The following is a 22787-nucleotide window of genomic DNA, read 5'->3' as shown; positions in this document are numbered from 1 at the left end:
GTTGTACAAGGGATTTCTAGTCCAGAAAACAATCACAAGTATGCTTTATTTGTCCGATTTGACTTCCCAGTATACAGAATCTATTATTATCATCAAGTACCTTACAGATGGTCCAGATATCCATCTGCCCACAACAGAAGAAAGTATTTATGTTACGTTAACGTTAGTTCACCTAAACTCCCACAAAACTTTAGTCTTCAACTGCTCTTTGCAGGGCGTTTATTTCATCCAAAAAAATTCATTTGATTTCAGTACTGGCTACATCTCTAGTGTTTCAAAGGAGCCTGTGTGGTGGTTATTTTATTGGATTTGAGCCACTTGTGTCTACATGATTGCAGTCGTCTGGTCTCATGAACACATTGATAAATTAATCTAGTAATTTACTGTCTTCATGTCACTGTGTTGAGTCCAGATACTATAGTGGATGTGCATTTTTCCTCAGCCAAGGTAGAAATGAAGAAACAGTGACCATTCTCTATTGCTTTATTTACTGAACTGTTCAATCAGAAAATGAATAGCTGTGTATCTGTGTTTATATGTTAATACTGGCACAGAGATTACACTTAGAAATATAGATGTCCAATCAAATGCAGCTTGATTTCGGGACAAAAAATATGTTTCATATTTTTGTTCCAGAGTCACGCCATACTGTCTCCACATAACCTCCAAGAATACCAATCGTACATGCAGAGGCAATGTGACTTTTCTGAAGATAAACTCTTACAATATACTGTTTCTGTGTTCGTACAGGTCGTCATTGTATAATTTCTCTGTAAAGCTGCAAAACTTCTGTTGCACAAGCTATTTTGGTATTAATAACTTCTGCAGAAGGTTCATTCCTAAAACATCAATCCTCAATCTTAAATTAATAGTATTAATCATGCATAGAAATGGTCAAAGATAAAGCAGAAACATGCTTCTCCTCTCAGTCGAAACCTATGTCAATTAGTCAAAATCAAGTTTTTTAGGAAATTGAAATTATAGCTTCACATATAATTACACAACAAGATTGACCAAAGTTCTTGTGGCTCATGTTCTGGTGTGAAGTTCAACCAGCTGCACCCAATTTATATAAAATGGGCTGGCTGCCACACCTTCAGATACAGTCTTAATACTTTGCTTCTCAGATGGTTGGTCGAAACCTGTCTGGTCTTCATTAGCTTCAAAGAACCAGATATTAACAGCCATAGCTTGCATCTGATCCCATGTTTTGATATTGGGCATAAACTAGTAATTACTAGTAATAGTAATTCTTCCTATTTGCCTGGGTTCAATGTATGAGTGATGTTTATTGAACTTCTCTATCATTTTATAATCAAAGTATGGTCTTATTCCTGTTTTGTGAGAGGTACTTGCTGCTGTGATGGTACAGTTGTCATGAGGCACTTGATACTTGTGACAAGCTTATTAGTGTTCAGTGTGTGTGAATTAAAACACTTGTAGTTAAAGACCGAGGTTGGGTTTGAGTCTTTCAAGATGATGTCATGTCAAAAGATTATCTGTCTGAGGTGGTACCACTGCAACTACAATTGTAGGCTCCATCCACTCCTGCAAATGCTTGATATGGTCACCTCAAATCCAGTTATCACAATGATGACCTCAGATTATAAATTCTCTGATATAAGCATCGTGTAACATGATTTCACAAGTATTTTATATGAACTTATCAATGGGGACAGTTTTTGGTCTGTAGTTATCAATGTCATTAATGTCTTCCTCCGTAAATGATACAGATAATATGCAAGAATAACCAAGTTATGCTGAGGTGCTAAAGTTTATAGCCTTGAACTCAACCCAGTAGATAGCTGTGAATTGGATTCAATAGTTAGATAAATTTAATTACAACTACGTCCCATTCACTGAGCTCCTTTTTCAGATGCTCTATTAGGTGCTGAACCATTTACAGAGGGCTCCAATAATTTCAGAACTTCCAGAATGCAAGTGGATATAGGAACCTTCAGTAATACATATCTCTTTTTTGTTAAAGTTCAAATCCAGCGGTAAAAATTATTCAACAGCCTAGGAAGTCCTGAAGTGTATATCTTCCACCAGAACCTGTGGATAGATTGAGATCGTAGACTTGGTCTTTAATATAAGTTATCCACAGTAGAATATCCCCTAGACAAAGTTATTGGATAATACTTTCCTTTCAGTGGCCTCCTCATTCTCTTTCCCACAAGTTCTTTATTTTGAAAATATTTTCTATTTTTCGATGCTAACATAAGTACAAAGTTAAAATAAGTATATAGAAGTTACCACATAAAATTTAGAAACTATGCAATAACAAATCCCGTAGCTATGACATTAAAATGTATTCCTTGCTAGCCTATTCTGTAGTATTTCACAGGTAAGTTAAGTAACCCACAGTAATTAGATACTCGAAAAGAAATGTTTGCAGAGTGCATATAAATTTGACTTGTAGGAATAAAGGAAAGAAAGTAGATACAAAAGTAGCGTAATATCAGTCACTTTATTTTTAAACACAAAATAATTAAATGTATAATGATTCAATAGATACGTGCATAGACCGAAAGGCTGTAGTTCCCTGAGCTGAATAAAGATAATAATATTCAAGCATCTTACATAGCTAGTTTTCCAGAATTTATTATTACACACATAACTGTTTACTAAGATGAAGAAATATAGAAAATAGGACTATGTCCCAACTACCACAAGGATACAGTATAGAATCCTATTCTTTTTATATCATGGACAAAGACCAATATTACCACAAATATGCTCACACGCTGAACAACAAACATTTTGAATAAAACTATAATGAGGTTTTCAACGTTGTGGGAAGCACCAGGGGCTGTCATTAATGTTGCACTTAACAGAATTGAAAAGACACCAATTTGATTCAGTTTATTATAGGTTGTGGAATATACAGCATCCATATAAGTGTAAAAAGAGCAGCTGCTGAGAGATTGTTATTATGTTTCACCTCTGATTCAAGTTATTCAGTAGTTGAAGTTAACACTCCTACGAAAAGACGTTTCTAGTCCTGATTTCTCCAAGCCCGTTCCCCTGGCTGTGGTTTCGCTAGATAGTAGATAGGGACAGTGGGAATCTCGTTAATCCATTCATTAATGGATTTAAATGGCAATTTCATTTAAATACAAAATTATTAGCCTAATATTAATAACCTTTCAAGTTACTCTGGGGCCTATTAGGCCCCACTTTTCGTAGGAGTGTTAAATTCTGCGTGTTACCTTTAAACTACATGCAATATACTTCATGCATCAGAAGTGATAAGCTGAATAGTTAATGGTAAATTTATCGTTGGAGTTGGAGTATCGTAGTCAAAATTACCAGTTGACTAGTCTCTATTAATTATTAAGCCATGATGGACAGCACATTAGATTTGATTTGTTTTGAACTTTGCACAATGTTACTCTTCGGTGTGGGGTGAAACTGACTAGCTGCCTTTCTTCTATTTTATCTCTGCTAAATTAGGGATGGCTAGCACAGACTTTTGGGCTACTCTTTTACCAACGAATAGTTGGACTAACGGTCACATTTTAACTCTTCCACAACTGAAAGGACGAACATGTTTAGTGCGACTGAGATTCGAACTCGCGACCTTCAGATTACGAGTCGAGTGCCCTAACAACGAGGACTAACATATTATAACTCATCATTTGGTAAGTTCTGATGAAACAGGTTTTGGCTGAATTAAAAACATCTGCAGCCTTAACCCAGCGGTTCAGAGATCTTATACTCAACAAATAACCACATCTGGAATTGTTATGCTTCAAATAATGGATCCTTGATATTCTCCATCACTAATATTAGAGAGAAGACGACAGCATAAATGTTGAATCAGTTTTACTAGCTTTCTATCACGAATAGCAATACAGACCAAACTGTCCATACCTACGTTTGGTTTGTTGTTGTTTGTTTTGAATTTCGCGCAAAGCTACACGAGGGCTATTTGCGCTAGCCGTCCATAATTTAGCAGTGTAAGACTAGAGGGAAGGTGGCTAGTCAGCACCACTCACCCGTCAACTCATGGACTACTCTTTTACCAACGAATGGTGGAATTAACCAAAACATTATAATGCCCAAAGGGCTGAAAGGGCGAGCATGTTTGTTGTGATGGGGATTCAAACAGAAGACTCTCAGATTATGAGCCGAGTACCTTAACCACTTGGCAATGCCGAGCCACTTTACTTATTACCCTTGATTCTACAATAAGGCTGTCTGTATTTATATTTATTATAACAACTATTTTCAGTGCTTAAAATAAATAAGTTTAAGAGATGAATGATTTATGCCTGAAGTAAATATGTCACATTAGTTTTAAACAATACATGCTCACTATGTATGTTAGGTTGTCCAGTTTACTAAAAAGAAAGAGAAAAGAATATTAAGAGATAGAATAAGCCTATTCAAGTATTTCCAGTAGCATCTCATGTATGTTTTAATGTACAGTTTATTTCTTATATTTTTTATAGATTTTTTACATTTGTTGTGTATTGAATCATATACTGGATGAGTCAGAAGTCCTAATTTTCCCTATTGTTGTAAAGTAGTTGTGTAATATCGAAAATCTGTTCATGTGGAATGTTTAGTCACGTTGGAAGTCATTTGTTACAAGACATAATGTTTTAATATAAAATGTAAATCAAGGTCAATCAAGTGCTATCTTTATACTTTTGCAATTTGCTCTGCCTAAGCAGTAGCCAATTGTGTGCAAAAGCTATGCCCATAATTCTCTAGAGAAAACTCACTCATATTGTTTAGTTTCTGTGTTTTTATTTTATTCTTAGTGTATCCTCTTTCTATTGTATTTCTTTTGTACAATGTTATAGGACTCATTTCAATCTAAATTTCGAGCACTGGTCATGAAAACAGGTACTTAAAAAATGTTTTCTGCCAAAATTGGGGTAGTTTTAAATTACATAACGTTAAAATAACCAGTGCTGTGCTGAAAGCTAACGTGACGACGTGTCCACATGAAATTTTAACATTTTTAACATTTTCGTTCCAAAATAACGTTTCTCGTTTTAAAACTGCTAAAATATAATCTGGATACAGGCATAACACGCTTTATTCCCTTATGTTTATTTGGATTCTACAGTAAAAAATCTTCGTGTTAGCCACTTGAAAAAAAATAAAAATAAATACGTCCGATAAAATGGTAAAGTTTATCTCTCTCTTTGATCCTCTTTTCGCCGTGCAACTTTAGTCTTTTTTTCTGAATTACGTGTACATTTTTTGTTTATTTACCACCTGATTCTATTACTACCGGATCATTCAGTTAGTGGGAAGAGATAGGCAAATATCCAATTGTCGCAACTGTCAGGACCAATCTGTGAAGTAGATAGACCCCTCACAGAACACGACATTTTGCAGAACCTCATATTTAATTATTTAATATGCAAGGGAACCCCCACATTTCAGGCACTTTATTCCGACAGACTAAATAGCCCAACAGACATACACATAAAGACACAAACTGACGGTGAGTACAATCTGAAAAAAATACAGTGGATTGGTAACATTCAATATACCTACTCGGAAAATTTGATATTTTAATTTATTATTATTATGTAGCTGTATTCGAAATTTGTAGTTTATTCTTTTAGAGATCAATAAGGCTCGACATAGGGCGTTATAATATGACAGTCAGTCCCTCTATTCGTTGGTAAAAGAGTAGCCCAAGAGTTGGCGGTGGGTGGTGATGTCTAGCTGCCTTCTCTCTATCCTCACACTGCTAAATTAGGGACGGATAGCACTCGAGTAGCTTTGCGCGAAATTAAAAAACAAACAGATCAATAAAATACCTATCACAAACCATTTTAGGTATTCGAGTTTATTGAGTATTATTGCATTACAATGATAATGCATAATTTCACACGTTTTTACTTTTTAAAATTCAGAAGATGTAAATCCGTTACCATCACCGTAATACCGTTACCCGGTTAAAGTTACTATTACAACATCCTGTTGTTAGACTATGTATTTTGTTCATAAGTATTAAAGGTGTGGTGATACTTCGTCCGATACAATTTCTGTATTTATACAAAATGTAACAAGCTTTCAGTAAAGAGTATAAGTCTTTTGTACAGAAAAAATCAAAGTTGCTAACGAAATATTTCTGCTAAAAATAATTAATGATTCAATAACGGAAGATGAATATTGAATTCTACGTGTTGTCTTTATTTCTTTTATCAAAAACATTTATGTCTACGTTAGAATAACAGTAAGAAAATCTGAATATTTCTAAGCTTCGTAGTTTACACAATACATGTGTGCATTCCCTGAGAACTCCATCTCAGACAGCAGTATTAGTGTGTTAAGGTTTATATGTGAATTTGTTCTTTCATTTATAGACACTTAAAGTTCAGGTACCGTCAGACTATTGAGTAGAGACCTGAGAGTATAATATTTACTACTGATACCCAAGTTTTGAAAGAGTTGCCATATATGGTGCTTCTTACGAGATAAGTCGATCGGTTCTTCATTTTTGTCATACCATTTCGCTGAAAGTGGCTTTTGTACTAAAAGTGTTTGGTGAGTCTGACATATTGCGGAATAAGTTTAACCTCATGGTTACTGAGATGTCCTGCATAACTATCATATTCTTTTAGAACTCTACGTAGTCTAAACAAATCACTTAACTGTAATACAGCAAAATTTATCCTGGTTGATTTTACATTTTATAAACTCTGTGCATTCAAATAAAATATAATATAACAAAAAAATGGCTCGTAAGCGAAACAAAAGTTTCCCACCTAATTTAAAGTTATTGAAAAAACGGAGTACGCAATATTTTAGTGAATTTCAAACAAAAAGAATCCATTCTCGGTACGTATATGAATTACAAACATGTTATCAAATTTCATTTAACCACGAAATGTTTACGTAATATCAAATACAATTCCATAAGAGATGTCAATAGTACGGATAGGAATAATTTTACTATTTCGTCTGTTACTCGAAGGCTTAAATTTGTATGGTAGAGTGGAGTACATAAAGCCTCAAACCTAATGAGTCTTACATTTACGGATAAAATCATTCTAATAACTAATCTACCTAAAAGAACGCTATTAAAACAAACACTATGCACATTCAATAGCATCACAACATATTTCGGTTTTTATTTTCACGAAGGATATTTTAACATTGCTCAAGTAGTGGAAGTATTCTGCATAAGAAGATTATGTCTCCTCTGTTTATTTTGTCTCCTGATATCTCAGAGATGAGTTTGTAACTTTAAAAATAATTTTCGATATTCACTGTAAACAGAGCATAGATATCACATTCTGTAACTTTATGTTTAACATCGAATAAATAATTTATCATTTTAAAATCAATATATTAAGATATTTACAACTGTGTTGCCTCTGTTTGACCTAATTCGTAATTTAGTTTTTACTTATTATCCAGTGGTTAAAGTGAGGGCGGCTTAAGCTTTCGTAGATAAAGAAGTTGTTAAGAAGAGCCACTTTAACTATGAAGAAGAACAATGAGCTGAAACAATTTTTTACAACAATCGAACGTTTGTAGAGGAGATACAATTAAAAGCATAGATTATATACGAAAACTGGTTTTCACCGGAAAAGATTGAAACTGCGGCTGTCTACAAGGAGAGGTGGGAGTGGCGAATATATTAGTGTACTAATTCTGATATCCAGTAATTGGCTATCTCAAGTGAAGTGATATATACTAACACATGTCAAGTTTTGGAAGTAAAAAAAAAAAATGTAACTGCAAGTGCTTACAGGTTCAGGAAGGACAAATGAGGTTGGTTGGTCACTGCCTCTTTCACAGTTCCAGATTTCCAATGTAACCGCTGATATTTACGTAAGTAAAATCACCATTTACTATTTCATAAAATTGATGAGTAACGATAACATAAAACGGCACCTCAAAGCAAGTGATGACATCACGTTTTGTACGTCCTCAGTCACTTTTGTGAACTAAGTGATGTTGAGCAATAGTTACATCACTTGTAAAAGCTTTGGAGCGAAATGTAGTAACCGAACATTAACAATTAGATGTTCGTCGTTATTCCCTTCTTCAGATATAATCAAAGTGCAAAATTTAAAAAGCTGATAATGTAGCATATTCTCAAGAGAGACTTTTCAGCTAATAACAGTGAGCCAATATGAGTAAAAAATATGGAAATGCAAAAAAAACATGATGTAAATATGTACAAAATAATTTTTCTTTACTTTTAAAGTATTTCATTTATTGACTGATTTTATTTTTCATAGATGAATATTTGCTCCTGTTTTTCTCGGGCTTTAACTACTGCTTTCTGCACCACACGAGGTTTGTTCTACTCGTAAACAGCATGGCGGTGTGGACTGAATCTCTTGGTGAACACTCGGAAATTGCTATTGTTACGTCAGTAATATCGTCTATGATTCTTGTCATCGTTTTTCTTCTCAGCCGGAACGATGAAGATAATCCTCACATACAAGGTACGATATTTTTTCGTGTTTCACTCAAAATATTTTGACTGAATTGAGTAAGAATTTTATTATAATAATTAATATTAACAATAAGAATCACGACCGGGGAAGAAAAATGTTACAAGAATTATAAGTTTTAAAGTTAAGCTTACTCTAAATTTTAATCATACTATCATTAAAGTACTGCTTTAAAATTCACAAATTGTACATTATTGTTTTACCTTCAAAGTCTTTGTCATATTTGCTTCTCATTCTTTTCATAAACATAATGTAATTGTTACTAATGTTAGTCTAGAAAATAATGATTGCTTTGAAAAATGTGCATACAAGCGAATATTGAAAAACTAATGTTTTCCTAATTTTACAAAAACGGTAGCAAATCGCTGACAATCTTAATTTTAAAATTTCTAGTATATGAAGTACGTAAAACTAAAAGTTAATGTTTGACTTTATTTCATAATGTGGATAACGTATCATTACAACTTACCAGAATCAAGTAAAACAGTCCCAAAATTTGTGTCAGACGTGATTTATTTTGAAGAGCAGACTATTTCTTTGAGGTCATAGCTTTATCGATTAAACAATCCAATCATGTATTGATATATCCGAAATATGAGTTTAGCTAAGTTTGAAAAGTGAAAGCGCGCTCTTTAACGCTGGCTCGTATTTGTAAAACTAATATTGAAATGCTGCAAAAGGCCTCAACGGAGATACAAATATTATTAGAATTTAAAAACTATCCCAGTAGCATCAGCAAACATGTTGGAATTCAGTGATATTCAATCATCCAAAAGATATTTCCAAATTAAACAAAGAAAGTTACCTATGTTTGTTAGAAAACATCGTCATTCGTCTTGGAAAATTAGAGTAAAGGATCTACCTCTGAAATGTTAAACGACCGCAGATGAACAAACAATAGTGGTAATTACATGATTGCAAAATGTTATAAAAATAAATTACATGTTCTTTTTTATCGTATCAAAACTCGCCATAAGATAATCTACTATTATTACAATACATTCACCGAATTTACGCAATGAGGTCTATGTATATAATTTTTCGACAGGCCTGAACTAGATAAATTATGATAGCTTAATACTACAAGTAGTACTACATCACGCCGACTCGGAGATAACATTGACATCATCGTCGAAATTCTGAGAAGTGATATTACTTTTTTTAGAGGGAAATAACGTTAGTGAATCATTTTCTGATGTAAGGATTTAGGATATTTCAAATCTTTTAAACACTGTTACCACAGAAAAGTAATTCATTTCTGTCGTACCCACTTGTAGTAATGACTTTTGAAAAGTTTAAATTCGGACAACGATATTTGTTACCCAGCCAAACAAAGGAACAAGATGGTAATAGTAACATAAGATTAAAATGAACGGTGTAGTACGTTGTATATAATATATGAAAAATTCTGTGTTTTTTGTGGAGTATGAACGTTGTGTAAGCTATAACGAAATCTGAATTTGGTAAAAAAAGAAAAGAAAAGGTAAGTACATAAATGTAATCAGTTAGGTATTATGTTTATTGTTAGTGATAATGACACAATATTCAAAGTGTTTGAATATGGAATTGATCATGCATGTGTAAACAAAATACTGTACATGTAGTGTAAGAGTCACTTAATCAGCAAAGGCCACCACAATTTCCCTTTTACACTCTTCCTGCAGAAGAGCTTTTATTGAACTGGTTATTTAATATGGCAATCATGTTAAATAATTAATCACAAATTTATAAAATCATTGATTGAAAGATATTACTGTAAAGCAGAAGCATATGTAAAGGTAGAGGGGTTCCAGCTAATGATAAAAATAATTATATATAAATCATTCCATATTAGAGATGTTATTGCAGTTCCATCGATCCACACTTAATTGTAATAAAAAAAAGCAACACAGGAAAAAATCTACATTTGAAATATGAGAAGAGTACTGTAGGTGAAGTGAGAGATAAATGTTTCTTTACAAACCTACAGGATTACACCCCTAATAATTTTAGAAGTTATTTGATCATAAATATGTATATTATTACTTAACCTGTTGTGGTTCAATGAAGAACTGATAGTTGAAAATTTGAAGTATTGGTTAAGTGAATAATATACGCAGAAGATAGAATACAAAAATGTTAAAATCAACATTTTGGAAAAGATTCATTTTAGTTATTTTGAAATGAATATTTTTAATATTTGTTAATAGCTTCAGTTCTTAACAATTCATTACTTGTGGTAATTATATTGACTTCCAACATCAATTAAATTAGTTTGAGCAGGAATTGATTCTTATACCTTCCATTGTTGTGTGAACTACATTGGTTTTATTTATTTATTTTAATGAAAGTTTATCACCAGCCTTCAAGTTTTGAATTTACTAATTAATCATTTTGAAGAGGTACTTCATGGAGAGTAATTAGAGAGTTGAATGTTTATGCATCAATAGACTTAGGAGGTTATAATTATACTAGTATAAAAGCTCATCAAAAATGACAGGAAACCAAAGCTTATCATGAGCAATATTTACTATATTTAAAAAGTCTTTTTCCCAGCATTTGTCCTTGTCCTAACATTCATTGATCACTTATTTTAAAATCATGTTAATTGTATTACTGTAATAGCTCTCTTGAAACCATATTTCTTGTAAGTACTTGATTGTCATTCAAAAACTTCTCATCATAACAAACAATAAATTAATTTCTTTCAATGCTAAATAAATCCTTTGTATAAAAACTGCCTTCTTGACAGGCTTTCATAGAATAGAAAAAGTCCCAAAGTTTAGAAGTTGTTTATATATTAGCATTTGAATTCAGTGGGAACAGGCAATGAAAAGAGAGAGTATTATGGGAAAAGAAGTTGAATTTGACTTTTGTAACTTGCAAAGTTTGGAGAAATCAAGCATGACAGACCAGTACTTTGCTTTTATAATTATAACTGTGTATGCTACATCTGGAATAATGTTCAGTTTTGGGTTTCTTATCTTAGGAAAGATATTGAACTGTTAAAGGGTTCAGAGGGAAGCTCTTAGAATGATACATGGTTATATTATGAGGACAGTTTAGGATCTATAAAATTTTTTCTTTAAAAAAGATTTAGAAAGAATCTTCTTCATATGTTTCAGACTTATAAGGGAATTAACAGTATTAATGCATCATCTTTTATTATAATTTATGGTGAGACAGATGTAACATTTAGCAGGCAGTGTAAAAGTAAATTTAAATTAAGCTATAATTCTAATAGAGTAGTTGGTTTTTGAAATGAGTTACGTACAGGTGTGATGGATGCAGCCAACGTAAAGGAGTTTAATGGGTTTGATAATTTTTGAATGATAAGAGTTTTTTTGACAGTTGTTTATAGTCATTTAATGGATGGGACAGTGTAGATGAACCAATGGGTCCCCTGTTGTTTATAAATTACATTTACATGTAAAAGTAAGTGGATAGAAAATTAGTTTAATGGAACAAAGTGATAAAGGAATTTTTCCAAATGGAAAAATGTGAATCATGGACTTGTTTCAGGGTATCCTGTTAGTGTGTTTTTTGTTTTTGTTTTTTTAAGAAGTATTCAAGTAATATTTATAAATTTGCTGATGGTACTAAAATGGTTGGGATGCTTCTCTTATCCAAAATGAAGAGACTTGAGCATAGAAGATGAATTCTAATATGGGAAGTTTTAAAGCTATTTATGTTATTTAACAAAATTTGAAAAGCATTAGTAGCTCATTTTGCACCAGTAGCATTATGGTGTAGTAGAAAAAAAGGATTCAAGTGTATTTATCGATAAAACCTTCAAATATGCTAAAAGTTTAACTAGTGAAAGGAGGAAGTAAGTGTTAATTTGATGAAATAAAGAGATTGGAAACAAGCTTGAACATTAGAAGTGGTGGGTTTAAAGAATTAATCTTAAACACATGTTTGTTCTTTATGAGTTTATTTTTTTACATTGCAAGTTGTCTTATGATGGTATGTGCTGTTAAATTGTTGAATATGTTGGTTGTCATAAAGGGTCTTATAAAGTTGTAATAAAAAGTACCTTTTGTTCTTATGAGAAAGGTTAAGATAATGAGTGAAATTTGTTGTCATATAAAGTTATTCATTTTTTACTTTACACAAATTTAGACATTAATTTCCCAATGAAAATTAAATTTCTGGTAAGAACCTTGATAATTTATTTTATCCATTATTTAAAACTGGAAAACTTAAGAATTTTTAATAAATGTAATATGTTTGATTGGTTTAATTATAATAATAGTAGGAAATTTTAATTCCCAAACCTAAGTATTTGCAGTATGTGTAGTAACAAATGTTATTTACAGACCTGTTAATTTGTATTATGTAAATGTTAACTGTTAACTAAAAATTAGTTGTTTAAAGTCTTTATAGAACACAAATTTCATTAAATACAATGTAAGAAGTACAATATAAACCTATACAAGAAACCTTTTAACTTGAATTCTCTCACCTAGTTAAAAAAAAAAATTCTAACTCGCAAAGTAAGATGTATTGGTATGAAATTCTTGGTAATACACCAGACAGTGATTAGTTATGGGTAGTAACATTTACTATAAGACTGTTTCCAATAAGTGATGTTACTGAATGCTTTAACAACCTATGACATTAGAACAATAAACTTTCAAATATTTTTATACTTAGATCAGGCTAGTTACCCAACTTGATCATCATAAAGGTAGTAACTAAAAAAGTCTAGGTATTTTAATTGTGAAAATTTCTTTGTGAGGTATAAATGATGAAACATTTATCATAATGCATGTGTCCTCCACCGTGTGTTTATTTTATTGATATGAAATTTTGTACTTCATTTGAAATTGTAAGTTAAATAAACGTTTTTGCACTTTGTCCTTTTAACATATGAAATTAATATTAGTAATACATTTTCAAAATTACCAAGTGCTTACATTTTTGCTTAAACTAATTCAGGAAACATGAAATCATAGTTGAAAATTGTTTCTTGATAGGAAATTTATATATAGAACTTTATCATTTTAGGTGCATGCATATGAAACCAATTCATACTTGAATATTGTGTATAAATGCAACATTGAATTTAATTAGATATTAATTTATAACGCTTCATATACAAACGTCTTCTGTATAAAGATTCATTGTGTATGTTAAAGTTGTTTTCATGTGAAGAGAAATTTGCATGTCATGCTGTTTATGTAATTCAAATACTGCATAATTTAAAAGCCACATGTTGTAGTCCAACCTTCACATGTATATAGTTTTTACCTAGGTACAGTTAAATGATATATTTTATTGAATGTAGTTTTATATTTTCTGTGTAACTCATAGATAATATGGAAATTGCATTGTGAAGCATTTATTTATAAGTTGTACAAGTTATGTCAAATAACATCTTGAAATGTAAATTAACACTCCTATGAAAAGTGGGGCCTAATAGGCCCCAGAGCAACTTGAAAGGTTATTAATATTAGGCTAATAATTTTGTATTTAAATGAAATTGCCATTTAAATCCATTAATGAATGGATTAACGAGATTCCCACTGTCCCTATCTACTATCTAGTGAAACCACAGCCAGGGGAACAGGCTTGGAGAAATCAGGACTAGAAACGTCTTTTCGTAGGAGTGTTAAGGAATAAAGATATTAGTTAACAGTTGAAAAACTTAAATATTGAACATGTTTGTAGGTTTTGCAAAATATGTGTTAGTATGTATATTTTTTCAAGTGAACTCTTAACATAACCTCATTCAGAAGTCAATTAGGTCAAACAAAATGTGTGGTAGTCATCACAGTGTTTCTTTAGAAAGGTGTTTGCTTATTTCTTTTGAGGTCACTAGGACAGCTGTAAAACAAGTATTATACATTCTTTGCGTATGTCTTGTTTTGATTAAATAGCAGATATGTTTCATGGGATACTTGTTTTAATAATGATGTACAAGCTAAGTAATTGGTATGGTATGAAATACTTTAATTTTTTTAGTCTTAAATTATTTTGTGAAACCCAACTAATTTTAATAAATGTGTACAGAGTACAAACACACTTATATAAATAACTGCTATATGATTAGCACAGCCTCAGTAATTGTATGTCTGTTGGTTTTTTGGAATGATGAATTTGCATTATTAGCTGGAAACAAAGTCAGTGCAAAGTACTTTGTTTTTTCTGTTGTTATTTCCAGTTCTACAAGAAAAATTGTAAATATATGTGGGTGTTGAATGTGATAAACTCATTACTATTACTGTTAAAAATGGTTCACCTTTTGTATTGATAGGTACCATGGGTTTTTTGTCTTACATAAATACAAAATTTTCTTCTTTTATCAGCAGATTACCATTAATTTGATATTTTTGTACATACAGGTTTCACTGGGTAAGTTTGTATGTCAAGGATGCTTACCTTATGTAAGGGGAAAGATATAAACCATATTATATATTTAAAAGAAAGAAAAAACAATGATCTACTAAAAAAATAAGCATCGGAGAAATTTGTGTTTATTGTAAATTCTCATAATTATACACAATTTTGAGCTAATTTGAAATCATACCACAAGTAACTTTAGTGTTGTTATTAACACTATAACTATACTTATAAATGTGAGGTAGAATTTTTATCTAAATTGTACTTTTGTACACTGTAGTGGTTATTGTTTTCACTTGGAAAATTTAAAAATGAACCAGCAAATTCTAATTCACATTTTTATTTTTTTTTATGAAGCGTATTGATAATATATTTATTGTTACTAGCTTTTATTTTGATATTGTAAAGGTCCCCATCAAAGAATAAAGGCTAAAGAGGTAAATGATAATAGTCATGATAATTTGATACATTATGATGAAACATTGACATATTTTAGGTTCATTTGCTTATTGTAACATTACAGTAAATGTCAAATTGCCACAGGTAAAAAAGTATGGTTTGGACCATCAGACCAGAAATCCTTAGTTGACAGTTTCATTTAATCTTCTTGTAGTCTGCATCCCATCAGAGTACTAGATACATGGCTGGTTTCTAACGTTATTCAAATTAGGTGATTTTTATGAACACAGCTGCTTGCAAACAACCATATAAATACACTGACCAGTTTAACAACTAGTAGAATATTTTGTTTAAATATTTTTTGGTTGAAACAATTTTATCAATGCTGTATATGTTGGTTAAAAACAAACCTGAAAAAATCAGAATTACAGCAAAGATAGTAGTGGTTCATTACTACATTTTAAAATACAGTGAAGTAGAAAAATAAATTACACTTACAAAACCACTTGAATCAGGTTTTGCTCATTTACATTTTAAGATACACACAGCTGTTCAGGAGCTGTGTTTTTGATACATTTCACAGATCTTGCTGAATTATTTACCATTTACAACAAATTGCTGATGTGAGCAGTCATCTCATTACTCTATTTGCTTACATCATTCAAGCACCTTCAGTTACTTCGTATCATTTATTCAATGCACGTCTTTGGTTTAGAAATAATCTTGTTCATTACAAGCAATGAGACATTTTGTACATGTGCATCAAACAACACACACACACATTTATCAAACTTTTCCAAATCTTAAGCATGTGTTGATTTGTCGTGCTTGGTACTGCTTTAAAAGTAATTGTTGAACAATTCTTTGCAACCCTGATATCTAAGTTTAGCACAGAAATAAATATAAGTATGTGTAATTGTTAATCAGTACTCAGCATTTCAAACAAAGAAAATATTTGTACAAAACAGATATATATTTACAGAGATGTGCATTGTTTAATTTTTAAAATAAACTAAGGCATGTGATTTTCCATGTACTTGCCCAAACAGTTGTGCACCTTGTATACAAACAAATATGAACTGGTTATTTTTTCAACTATCAAATAAGTAGCAGGTTAAAATTATAACTAACATTTTCATACATTACTAGTTTAAAACTGAAACTTTAAATTTGTATTTTTTCATCAAAAACAGACATTTTATGGCTCTTAAAACTTGCATTAGAGAAATAAGAATGAGTGTAAATAAAGGATGATAATTGTTTATTTGTGGCATGTATGTTGTTATTTTTATAAGAATTTTTTTCCAGTGATTTTGAACTTTAAGTGTGAATTTTTTACCTTTTGATGAACTTCAGCTTCTTTGACAGATTCAGATTGTAACATTGAAGAAAAAGATTCAAAATCTAAAGGTAACATGAAATCCCAGTACAGTCAGCCTTGGCTACTTTCGACTCTCAAAGGCCACAGTGGTGACATTCTTGAAGTGAAATTAAATGGTGGTGAAAAATATTTGGAATCATACAAAGAAGGTAATGTATTTTCCTCATCTTTTAAAGTCAAACATAATTTAGAATATTTTATAAAGGTACACAGTGTATATTTATATATGTAATGGGCTTAGATATTATGAGACTTTATAAAGAAATCAAGAACTACATTTGGCTTATTTAATGAAGCTGTTAATGTTATATTCTTGAAATAACTGTGTATGACATTGGTGCTTATGAAGGGTTTTTCACAGTTTAATTGTGAATAAAGAATTTTACGAAATATGATAACAGTAATTTCAGAGTAATCAGTTTCTATTTAAAAACCTTTAATGATATGAAGTAATAAAAATATATTTTAAAAAGTTCAAAGAATATGATTTGCAAGAAATGGCAACTTTAAAATTTCAGAACTGTGCATAACCTTGTTTTTCGAACTTAACCACATTAGTGTAGAAATTTATTAAAACTCCTAACATTAATCACTTTATAAGACAAATTATTTCAGTAATTACTAATGCTCTAAGTGATTTTGTTTCCTTCAGCAAAATCAGTTTTTAAATTTTACAATGTAGTAAGAACAAAACTTCAAACTAACAGTACTTTTCGTATTATGATGGTAGTGTTCATTTCAAACTAACAGTACTTTTCGTATTATGATGGTAGTGTTCATTTCAAACTAACAGTACTTTTCGTATTATGATGGTAGTGTTCATTTCAAACTAACAGTACTTTTCGTATTATGATGGTAGTGTTCATTTCAAACTAACAGTACTTTTCGTATTATGATGGTAGTGTTCATTTCAAACTAACAGTACTTTTCGTATTATGATGGTAGTGTTCATTTCAAACTAACAGTACTTTTCGTATTATGATGGTAGTGTTCATTTCAGACTAACAGTACTTTTCGTATTATGATGGTAGTGTTCATTTCAGACTAACAGTACTTTTCGTATTATGATGGTAGTGTTCATTTCAAACTAACAGTACTTTTCGTATTATGATGGTAGTGTTCATTTCAGACTAACAGTACTTTTCGTATTATGATGGTAGTGTTCATTTCAAACTAACAGTACTTTTCGTATTATGATGGTAGTGTTCATTTCAAACTAACAGTACTTTTTTATATTATGATGGTAGTGTTCATTTCAAACTAACAGTACTTTTCGTATTATGATGGTAGTGTTCATTTCAAACTAACAGTACTTTTCGTATTATGATGGTAGTGTTCATTTCAAACTAACAGTACTTTTTGTATTATGATGGTAGTGTTCATTTCAAACTAACAGTACTTTTCGTATTATGATGGTAGTGTTCATTTCAGACTAACAGTACTTTTCGTATTATGATGGTAGTGTTCATTTCAAACTAAGTACTTTTCGTATTATGATGGTAGTGTTCATTTCAAACTAACAGTACTTTTCGTATTATGATGGTAGTGTTCATTTCAAACTAACAGTACTTTTCGTATTATGATGGTAGTGTTCATGCTAAATCATAATAAAAAATATTTTTACTTTTTTTTGTACTTCCAGTTACTTTTCATAAAATAGAAGAAAAATAGTTTAAAAATACTAAAGTTATATCTGGTGTTTTTATAGTGATAGAATTAGTATTTTTGATATTAATGTATTGTTCTAAAGATTACAAAAACCAATTAATTTTACAATAATAAAGTATTAATCAATTTAATATTTAGTTTTTAAATTATCAGCAATGTTGCATTTCATAACTGTGGGTTTCAAGCTTCTTTTATAATTGATGTAAGAAAAGTATCCATTTCAGACCAAAACATTTAGAGAAACACGGGAAAAAAATTAATATTTTGGAAGTATGTCACTTATGTATATGTGGAGATGTTCTTGTGTCTTCAGTAACATAAAAACAAAATTATATTGCTTATTTGCAACTTTATTCTAAAGTTTTATGGATGAATTTTGTTTACAGGGTTATCCATCATTAGACATTCAAATTTAAGTGTGATTAAACAGCATTATAACAATTATGGCCTGCTGAGGTGTTATTTATGATATAGTAATGCTTTATTATTAATGTGGTTTCAACCATCTAATACTTTTTTTTCTCTGAAAAGTATAACAGATATATTTTCTTGTGACCAAAGTTTGTAGTTTGTGTTAACAGAAACTAAAATGTTTTTTTCTTTATATATATATATTTAATATTAAAGACAAGGAACCTTTTCCTTTCAGTGTTTGTTTGTTTTTCATATTGGTTGCTGTTTTATGGAGAGTAACTAAACATTTGATCTGTGACCAGAAGTTATATATTGATCCTGTTGTTTTATTTGTTATTCATTAGGTATCATTAGAATAAATTTTTTAATTTTTTCTTATATTTCTCACAGATGGACAGAACTCTGAGAACAAGGAAAAGAGTCATAAAGAAAAGACTCGGAAGAATTTTACACGCATAAGAACTAAAAAATCACGGCATAGCAGTGCTTTAAAGAATGCTCACAAATGTAACACTTCTAATAAACGGGAAAATGATATCAATCATCAGCCTAAATACATGAATAACAAACTGCTTTCTCCACTACAGATTTACAGGAAGCTTAAAGTAGATGAAAGTGAATTGTACCATCGACTGTATTCTTATATTTTATCAAAGGAAGAACAAAGAAGGCATGGTTTTCCTGTTAACCTCCCTGACGACTCTGGTAGTTTGATCATCACAAATGGTTTTCCACTTCCATTCGAGAAGGATGTTGCAGACCCTACGGAACGAACGTGCTGTCGATGTCATGCCAAATTTTATATCACTACAGATGGAGAGTATCAGGCAAATGAAGAATGTGTATATCATTTTGGAAAAAAACGAATCTCTTTTGAGGGCAGTGTGAAACAGATAAGTTACTCATGTTGTGGAGGGCAACTGGCTGCTTATGGCTGCCACAGAAGTAGATTCCATGTTAGTGTTCAAAACCATGATACAGTTGATGGATTTCTGAAAACCAAATTAAAGAACAAAAGCAAGAAAATGGGACACTATGGGATATATGCCCTAGACTGTGAGATGTGTTTTACACTCAAGGGTCTAGAAGTTACTAAGGTAAGTGTTGTGGGAGCTGATGGATTAACAGTGTATGACTCTCTGGTGTTGCCAGAAAATCCTATTATAGATTATAATACTCGTTTCAGTGGCATCACTGCTAGTGACATGCTGAATGTCCACACAACCTTGACTGATGTTCGAGCAGTATTACTGAAGATGTTCAACTCTAAGACAATTCTTATTGGTCATGCATTGGATAATGACCTAAAAGCTTTGAAGCTTATTCATGAGACTGTGATTGATACTTCCATTCTCTTTCCTCATTACTATGGTCTTCCATTTAAGCGATCTCTCAAATCTCTCATTAAAAGCTACTTGAAGAGAACTATCCAAGAGAATGGCTTTGGCCATGATAGTGTTGAGGATGCTAGAGCCTGCATGGAATTGGTACTATGGAAAACTATAAAGGATTGGCAGGCATGAAATAATTTTAAGAACTCTATTCACTGGGTTTCTTTCCAGTCTTTCTTTGAATTATTTGACCAGTTTACCATTTTGCAAGTCCTAAGTGTTTGTCTTTCATTTTAAGTAAAAAAAAAAAAAAGTTTCATTTTTGTTTATATATGTGATACTGTTTTGGCTGTACTGTAACCATTTTATTTTGTTATCATGGTACACAGATACTTGTTTTTGCCAAACTAGAAATAAGTACAAGGACACTCTCAAAGTTGAAAATAATAACTTGTAGTGTGAGAGAGAATTTTTAACATTATTCAGAAAATTATTTTTCAGGGAAATTTCCAGTTCATTGTGATTATTAGACATGGTAAGTTAACTGATTGTAACCATATCATGTAAATAATTTTTAGGCATTTTGGAGGAAGATACATCAACTGAATTATCTAAACTATGTTACTAACTTGATTTTTTTTTTCTTTTTTGCTATTGTAAGTTTAATCTAAGTGTCAATATTTAAATTTTAAATTTTATTTGTAACAAATGAAGTTTAAACTATGTGGCATATTTTTTATGAAGTGTGTGATTTTAAGAACATAGCTATTATTTTGCATCAGTGGTTTCAAACTTGAAAACAGACAAGTTCTAACTGTGAACTGGCTCTGAAATATCTAGTTAGCTCACAATTTATAATAAGAAACTTGCATATTCAACATTTGCAACATTCATAAGAAGCTATCATTTTGTGTATTTTTAAATGTGTTGGCCATAATCATGAAGATGTTTTATACAGTAATATTTGCTCACAGTGTTCTTTTCACATAGAAGTAGAACATTTTGTAATTTTTACATGCAGTTTTATGGGTTATGGTTTTAGTCTATTTCAGACTGGACTTTTCTAGCAGTTGTCTGTAAATTTTGTACTTTGTTTACAATTTTTGTACAGATTTAAGTTATTTACCAAGTTTCTCTAAAGATTTTAGGAAATTGTTAATGCTAAGAAATCTTTAGGAAGGAACTGGTTTGATATTTAAATATTGTTTGGAAAAGTGATATAAGGTTATGTTGTGTGTTTCTGTAGCAAATGGTGACACAAATGGACATATCAGTGTGGAGATAAAGACACTATGAAACTTGGTTTTTGCAGTGACATTTTTATGGAGAGATTTTAGAGTAAAATAAAACACTAGGTTTTAAAAACTTGTGTGCTTCTTGTGTAATGAAAAATCAAAAATATATTTAGCTTCATATTATGGAATACATATATAAAATAAAGTAGAAAAGTAATAGGTAACTTACAATTTCTGGTATATGGTTCAAGGTGATTATAAGAAAATTTCACAGTTTAATATGCTATATTTCATAAATAGTGTGAAATTCTACAGTTTTCAGATGGTGTCACTGTGACCTAATATCTAAACAGTCACAGCAACTGTTCAAAACGTACTCCTCCAGCATCCAGAAAGCATTGTATCTATTTAACAGTGGGCATTACAGCAATAATGTACATTTCATCTAGAATGCTGGGAACTTTCTGGGCAATTGTGCAAGACTTTTGGTAATGTCTACAACCAAAATCAGCTGATGTTTTATTTAATGAATTAGGTTGTTGTTCACAAGGAGAGTCATGAGAAATAATTCCATTCTCAAAATTCCCTTGCAAGAATATTTAATCAGGTTACAAATATGTTAATTTGCACCATCCTATGTGAAAGCTATAATGTTTGTCACATTTTTTTGATGTAGCATGGGAATAGCATTTGTTGGTACAAATTCATTGACTTTGCAGAACATGTGCTGAAGGTTTTTTTCAGAAAAGTACAACCCAGTAACAAGATCAGTTGTGAAACCATGCCACACTGTCACCTTAACATCATAGAGATCTGTAGAAAATATTTGATGTGGATTACTTTCTAGCCAGATGATACAGTTGTGTGTGTTGACACTTCTGGGAAAGATGAGTCCATAACATATTAGTAGGTCATTGGTCACTGACTTCCAGTTTTGTCATGAACTACAATATAACATAAATGTTCCATTAAATCCATCTGCTGAAGTGCTTGAATAGGATGCAACTTATAATACATGATTCCTAAATTTTCTCAGCACTTATTCTCCAGGTACATTTTGCATCAGACTGAGGTCCTCCATCCAATAAATCTGTAGATAATGAGTACCCTTAAAGTATTGTGTACGTGCTGTAACCCCCAATATCAGCACCAGTGTTCTAAGGATACATTTATAAAATTGACTGAAAATTATTCTGAACAGTTTAACTTCACAACTCCAGAATCTGGCTTGTTCAATTATGCCATGTTTGTCCTCAGTAGTAGTGTCTTTGTGTCAGTGGTCTGCCTATACATGGCTTATCACAAGTACAACCTGTATCCTCAACTTTTTAATATTTTTATGAACTTGTGTGCATCATCACTGAAAGAAGGCAGCCTTATTCAAATTTTATGCACTCTACAGTATTTCCTGATCGTTGTCTGGGCATTACATGCTATGTTGTAATAATATTTCGCTGGTTCACCTCTTTGTTTGCATGTCAGTGTCATGTTGGTTGAATGAGTTACAGTGCAAATTGACAAGCCTACTTGTATCCCCTGGAAAACATGAAAGAAACTGCAGTGGCATCTTTAGTGCCAACTGTGATATTTT

At 31.3% G+C, this 22787-nt stretch overlaps 1 protein-coding gene across 11 annotated transcripts in view; it reads left to right on the top strand.

The window, feature by feature from the left end:
* LOC143222961 (exonuclease GOR-like) overlaps nt 1-21326 on the top strand; it is a 63994-nt gene extending 42668 nt beyond the window's left edge. For 5 of the 11 annotated variants that reach the window (XM_076450230.1, XM_076450271.1, XM_076450241.1 and 2 more), the window contains 3 exons: nt 8226-8435; nt 16524-16697; nt 19021-21326. In XM_076450230.1, coding sequence (XP_076306345.1) covers nt 8226-8435; nt 16524-16697; nt 19021-20153 — 1517 coding nt within the window. In that variant the 3' untranslated portion in view covers nt 20154-21326. Of the gene's footprint in view, nt 1-7658; nt 7813-7955; nt 8107-8225; nt 8436-9562; nt 9791-16523; nt 16698-19020 lie in introns of those variants that run through there. The other 6 variants (XM_076450297.1, XM_076450251.1, XM_076450219.1 and 3 more) reach the window with 4 other exon arrangements.
* Nucleotides 21327-22787: the final 1461 nt, after the last annotated feature.

This window comes from Tachypleus tridentatus, chromosome 1 (genome assembly GCF_004210375.1).
Source record: "Tachypleus tridentatus isolate NWPU-2018 chromosome 1, ASM421037v1, whole genome shotgun sequence".
Lineage (NCBI taxonomy): Eukaryota > Metazoa > Arthropoda > Merostomata > Xiphosura > Limulidae > Tachypleus > Tachypleus tridentatus.
Note: the sequence above shows the minus strand (reverse complement) of the source record. Positions and strands in the feature narration are given on the sequence as shown.